Below are 6263 nucleotides of genomic sequence, written 5' to 3' on the forward strand. Positions count from 1 at the left end.
GGGCTAGGACATCAAGTTTCCCCCGGGATCCACAGGGTGTCTTCATTCTCCCCCGCTGCCATGGCCTCCAGTCACAGTAGCCAATCTGGTGAGGGATGCAGCAGGCGAGAAGAGGAGGATCTATGCAGCTCTCCAGACATGGTAGTCCTTCAGTTGCTGTGCCCTCTGTACCAAGATAAGAAGATGTCTAAACTGTTGCCAGTCCTGCTCATGAAGTATCAAATGAAGGAGGCAATCACCAAAGCAGAAATGACACGCAGTGTGGAACACCGTCACCGACAGTCCTTCCCTCAGATATTTAAGGATGTCTGTGAGTGCATGAGTCTGGCCTTTGGCATTGATGTGAGGGAATTGGACCCCGGTAGCAAAATATATGTCCTTTTGCCTGTCTTGGGCCTCACTTATAATGGCATACTGGGCGAGGATTACCAGAGCATGTCCAAAATCAATCTCCTGGTAGTCATCCTCATTGTCATCTTCTTGAAGGGTAACCGTATCAGTGAGGAGGATGTAAAGGAATTCCTGAGAACAAGGGAGATGTTACCTCAGAGGGAGCGCTTTGTTATTGGGGATCCCTGGGAATTCATCACAAAGGATTTGGTACAGGTACAATATCTGGAGTATCGCCAGGTGCCCAATAGTGATCCCCCTCGCTATGAGTTTCTGTGGGGTCGAAGGACCCATATTGAAACCAGCAAGATGAAAGTCCTGGAGCATTTAGCCAAGGTTAATAAGAGAGATCCCAGGTCCTACACACATCTCTATGAGGAGGCTTTGAGAGAGGAGTCAGAGGCTGCCCATTCCTGAGATAGGGGACAGTGAAGGGGCAAGGTTAGTGCCAGTGACAGGGAGTGTCCCTAACCTCATCACTATCTTAGTTCCCACCCCACGTGAAATGAGTCCCATCCTTCACTGTTTCTGGATCGCACACAGTTTTCTAAGTATTGAAGAGCCAGGTCAGGGTAAAACCCCACACAGGCATCGTGATGTCTGTCCTATTTGGGTCCCCTGGAAATGCACATGTGTTTTCTCCATGACTAGTTGAAGTCTTGTTCCTTCTTTGCAAGTTTCGCATAGCTTGCACATTTTATTTGAATAACGATATTGATCTCATGTGTATTTTTGGTTTTGTGAGATTGAGGCTTGATTGTGATTTCTGATGTGAATATGATTTGTGTGATATTGATCATAAAGAAATTTTCTTCTCCCTTTCCAAATGTAAGAGCCTTTGCTATTTTTTAAGAGCTACTTGGAAACCTTTCATTTTATTTTGAAGAAGATATTGTAGCATTAGAATATAAATTTCTTATAAATGTATAAGAAGTTTCCTTCAAGTTGGTTATAGTACAGAAATAGATATAAGGATAAAAAAATCTTTGTTCTCTTATTTCTTTTTACCTAATTTCCTATACAATTAAAATTGTGCGTGTGTGTGTGTGTGTGTGTATACACACACACAATACCTGCATATACTTCATTTCTTCCATTGTATTAGAAATTTCTGTCAATAAATAAGCTCATCTGCTCACAGACTGACCCCAAATTTCTTTGCGCGTGTGCACTTTGGGAGGCCCTGTGTCTGTGGTGGAGACATAAGTACACCAGACTGAGCAGGATCTAAGCTACCCCATGGGATAGGGGTGACCATGAGTACTACCAGTGCCTGGAAGATAGATGTCTTGAAGGAATTAAGGACCATGAAAACGAACGCTGACAGGGTGGAGTGTAGCAGAGAGCAGCCATTGGTGAGTGCTGAACCAGGGCAATTTGGGTTGCTATAACTACAGTTCCTTCTGTAGGAGTTGATTTTCATGCATCTGAAAGGTGGCCAGGGCCACAACCTCAGATGGGATGTCGTAAGCCTGAGGTAAAATTCTCAGAGGATGGAAGACTGCTCTGAGCAGTGCTTTTAGATCCTGGTTGAAGCTGAGAGAAATCTTTACCTGGGACAACTATGAGAACTGCGGTCCTATATAGGGCAAAAACCAGTGGGCTTATGCCCTGCCTCTGCAAGGATTTCCTGAGAGATAAGGGAGACTCTCAGCTGAAATAAGGCCCTAAAGTTCCTGGCCAGGTGCTCTCCTCTCTTTTGGGACTGTTCACTTTCCAGTGTCTTGCAGTGCCCAGTTGACTGATTTTCCAGCGGACAACATCTTCAAGTGAGTCCATTTCCCCTGAGAACTCTTCCACGATGGCTGTTGTTATCTGGTAAATGCCTTGGGACTCACTTGAGTGATCCAATCACTGCCTGACCAAGGGGTTCTCCTTCCAGGAACCTTCTCAGAGTTTGTGAGAGTCTTCCCCCTCTCTTATAGCAGGAATAGTCTAGATCAGTTTTCACACACTTCTCTGTGAAGGAAATGTATGCTGGTGTTGTTATAGTATGTCATTTTGCTTTAAGATCCATGGACCTGCATCTATGCTGAGCGGGCCGGGTCACCAGAATGACCAGATCCTAGGCCTCTTTGAAACAGAGGCCTTGTGAGCCCAAGGTTAGACTTTTGGTGAAGGGGATATAATTGAAATTAGTTTTGTCAGTAAAAGAGAAGCTGGAAGGGAGGAGAACATGGTTCTTCACTAAGATTCCTAAAGCTGTGAGTTAGCTGTTACCAGAAAGGAAATTCTTCCTGGTGTTAAGTCAAGTAACACATCCTACTGCAAAAGACACATTGTGGGGGATGTTTACTGAGTAGCATTGTGCCTGATTTTCTTTTCATATTCCGATTAACCCACAGCTTCTCTGGGAAACACACACATAGACTTTATAGAAAAAGTGTGATAGCATCCAAGGTTAAGAAATATTAGAGCCAGATGCTTACGAACAAGTATTAAATATACAGTATGTCTGAAATTCTACTAAATGCTTTCATACACTTCTTACAGTCCATCGGTCCCACAACCAAAACTGTGTGTCAGGCCCGTTTTATAGGTGAGTGCCTTGAGGCCTACTGGGCTCAGGGACTTCTCAGGATGCCTGTGTGGTAAATGACAGGGCAAGCCCTAGATTCTTAGTGTGAGGGCACCTAGTGTCCACCATGTCCCCATTCCTCACAGCCAGAAGCCAGCCCTAGCTCAATGTATTTCTATACTCAGAGATATAAAGAATACCTCTGAGCATGGAGAATGATCCTGTATCTAAGGCACTGACCTGGCCTGACTTAAGAATGTAAAATGAGCAGGCAATGGGTGTACCCTGCTACCAGGGAACCTCCCAGAATCACCTGCCCTCGTCCATGGCATGTGGAAGGCCCTGCCTGTCATTTTGCTCACCATGGAAACCCGCCAATAGCAACAGCCTTTTTCACATAAAAGTTGTCTTTGGACTATGATGCTTAGACCCTGGGGTGGTGGTTATGAAGCAAAATAACACACTATAAAATTTTCTCAAATGGATGATAAGAAGGTTGCCATGGAGCATAATCTCCTTGTCTTGCAGAGTAATTTAGGATAGTTTTTTGAGACCATCTGGACAATTCTGTAAGATTTTAATAAAATGAGTTGTCAGGAAAGGCTCATGTAACATTTATATAGGTGTGTAACTTATGTAGGTGGCCAAACCCAAAGCTCTCTGAGAAGCTGTAGCTGAGTCAGGGCCAAGCTCACCACAGTAGAGGAAAGGAAAACATCTGCTGCAGCTGAGTTCCTCCAAACACTGATGTCCTCTGAGTGGGAGATAAGTGCTTCTTTGTTGATCTCAAAATAAAAGTAAAAACACCTTCCTTCTGCAATCTATCCTGTGTGTCCCTCCCCACAGGTAAGTCCTGATTTTCAGTATGCGGAATGGCACTCGTCCTGATTTTGAGACAAGGACAGTCATGTGTGCTGTAGGAACAGCTCCCAGGTTAACAGACTGACCAGGAATCCAAATACAGAAGGAAAATTTCAGCCTGCTAAGACTGGAGAATACCATGAGGTGAAAAAACAGACAGGTGCTAGTGATGGAAGAACAAGAACCCTTCCTGCTAATGTTTTTAGAAAGATATGAAAATGAGCTTAATTCTGTATCTGAAGCATCCCTCATGTGGTAGATGGCACTTGAAAAGGTTGGAGAACTTCCAGTCTCATCTAACCCTCTCAAAAACTCCTCCCAGAAAGGAAGAGAAGTATGACTTAGCAAGTCGCATCTATTGCTTTTGATTGAGCATCTACAGTTAACCACTTATGGTGACACTACAAATCCTCACCAACACACAACTTGTCTTTCCTCTTATAAGGTATGGGAGCATTACTGTCCAATTGTCTTTAAGAATGGTCACTAGATTATCCTATGCCTCTGAAATGCTAGCCGATACATTATTTGTTACACATATATCTTTAGGAGGTGTTGCATGAGCCCTGGGATGATACTTACACCATAGCTACACAGCACCCAGCCCTCTCTGTTTACACACCTAGGGAGTTTCAGCCATGTGTGTTCATTCTCTGTGACAGCAGCAAGCTGATTCTGTACCTTGAAGGCCCTGGGCAGGAGCCCACCACAGATGCCAACTGCAGCATTTCCATCATGCTGCCCACACCCTTCAGGCTCCTAGGCACACCTGTCAGTCCCATGCTAGCTGGAATGTCCTCCCCAGTGTGATGGCAGGTGTTGGCCCAAATCACCCAAATCCCCGTGCTAACTGGTGGCAACCTCCTCCTGTTGCTGTGCCTGAAAAATAAGTACCCAGGTGGGAGCTAAAGCATAAAAGGTCAATAGGATTCTCATGGTTTCTCTTGGTGGAAGTATTGTGGCTTGAAAAATAAATATTTTGCCAGCCCTATCCAATATTGAGTCCAGCCACCACACGTGGTCATTAAATACTCATATGTGACTAGTTTTATTGGGAGCTACAATTTTAAGTTGTAAGCAGTTCAAACTTCAAATGGTAAAATTTATTGCAGAGCACAGGGGGAGAAATTCAGAATCTAAACTCATGGGGCAGGAAGTACAAATTCCCATGGAAGACACAGGGAGTGATAGGAAGTGGGGTCACTCCACTTCTTGGTTAATGGACCCTGTGTTCTACTTATTCCTGGCAGATGAGGAGAACAGATATACAATGTATTGTTTTTTTTTGTTTGTTTGTTTGTTTTTGGTATCAGGGATAGAGCTCCAATCCTTGTGTTTGCCAGGCAGGAGCTGAACCACTGAGCTAAATCCCCAGCCCTATACAAGGTATTTTACTGAGGATAGTGAGAGCCATCTTTAACCTCATCACATTTTAATTTGCAACCCATTTGCACTTTGAAGCAGTTCTTCCACTGCTCCAGAGGACCAGCAGCTCCATGGTGCTCCGGTGTGAGACAGCAACTTCGGATCCCCTGTCATGTGCCCACTGCGGATCGGCTTTGCTCTGTGTGGTACTGGGGCTCGGGTGATTGTAGGAAATGCCCTGAGTTCATCGATCCAGCTCCCTTGAAGGATTCTGCTAGTGGTGCCACACACAGCACTACAGGCAAGGTAGTCAAACCCACACTTGACAGATGCACAACTTCCTGTAAAGGAGAATCTCCGCCCCTCCGGGATGTAACCGTCCTCACAGGGCTGGGGTGCCTCCCTGAGGGAGGGTGTCCTGTTGGGGACTCAGCACAGGTCCTGGTCCCTGGCAGGTTAAACAGGAGGCCGCGGCAACAGCTGGAGAAGCCTTGGTGACTGGGATCCCACTCTAGGGAACTGGGACAGAGCGCGCATTCCTCCCACCAGGGCTACTCCGCCGTGCAGCACTGATGCTGTGGGTGACAGAGGCTGGCAGACGTCACCCGGGCTGCTCATTCTGCCTCCATTCTTCAGTGCCTCTTGGTCACAGGTGCTCTCCTGAGCATTGAAATGCAGTGCCGATTTCTTCACATTCTCTGTCTTTTCCTGTAGGATCGTCGCTGTACCTGTTCCCCCAATTCTGCTTCTCTCAATATTCCATTATTTTTCACTGGATCCCCGAACAACTTCCCACGTTTGCACCATCTATAATTTCACATGTATTAGTCTTTGAGCCCCTTTCTTCTTACACGGAAAAGATAACACTTTTGCTCAGTCCCTAGCTCTTCCTCCAGGGAGAGTTTCTGCCCACTAAAGTCTTTCTTATCCTCACTTGACTGAGGTGGTGTCATTAGGAGAATCTGTATTCGGCTGCCCCCTGACTGCAGCCAACTCATCCGCTGTGGTTTGCATAAGCGTCCCCCAAGGGCTCATGGGTTCAAGGCCTGGGGCCCAGGCTGTCGGGTCACTGAGAGGTGAGGAAACTTCAGGGATGGGACCTACTGGGAAGTCTTAGGTCTTGGAGGAG

General features: G+C 45.9%; 1 protein-coding gene across 1 annotated transcript; it reads left to right on the forward strand.

The window, feature by feature from the left end:
• The first annotated feature begins 49 nt into the window (after window positions 1–49).
• On the forward strand, window positions 50–966 carry LOC104848081 (melanoma-associated antigen 8). The gene has a single exon (XM_010603814.2). It carries the CDS (start codon window positions 61–63, stop codon window positions 805–807), a length of 747 nt encoding a protein of 248 aa, XP_010602116.1. The 5' UTR covers window positions 50–60; the 3' UTR covers window positions 808–966.
• The last annotated feature ends 5297 nt before the right edge of the window (window positions 967–6263 follow it).

This window comes from Fukomys damarensis, unplaced genomic scaffold (genome assembly GCF_012274545.1).
Source record: "Fukomys damarensis isolate Sample0158 unplaced genomic scaffold, DMR_v1.0_HiC HiC_scaffold_39, whole genome shotgun sequence".
Taxonomy (NCBI): Eukaryota; Metazoa; Chordata; class Mammalia; order Rodentia; family Bathyergidae; genus Fukomys; species Fukomys damarensis.

Excerpts from the sequence above, each read along its gene's own strand:
- LOC104848081 (XM_010603814.2), top strand. The coding sequence starts at position 61 with ATGGCCTCCAGTCACAGTAGCCAATCTGGTGAGGGATGCAGCAGGCGA.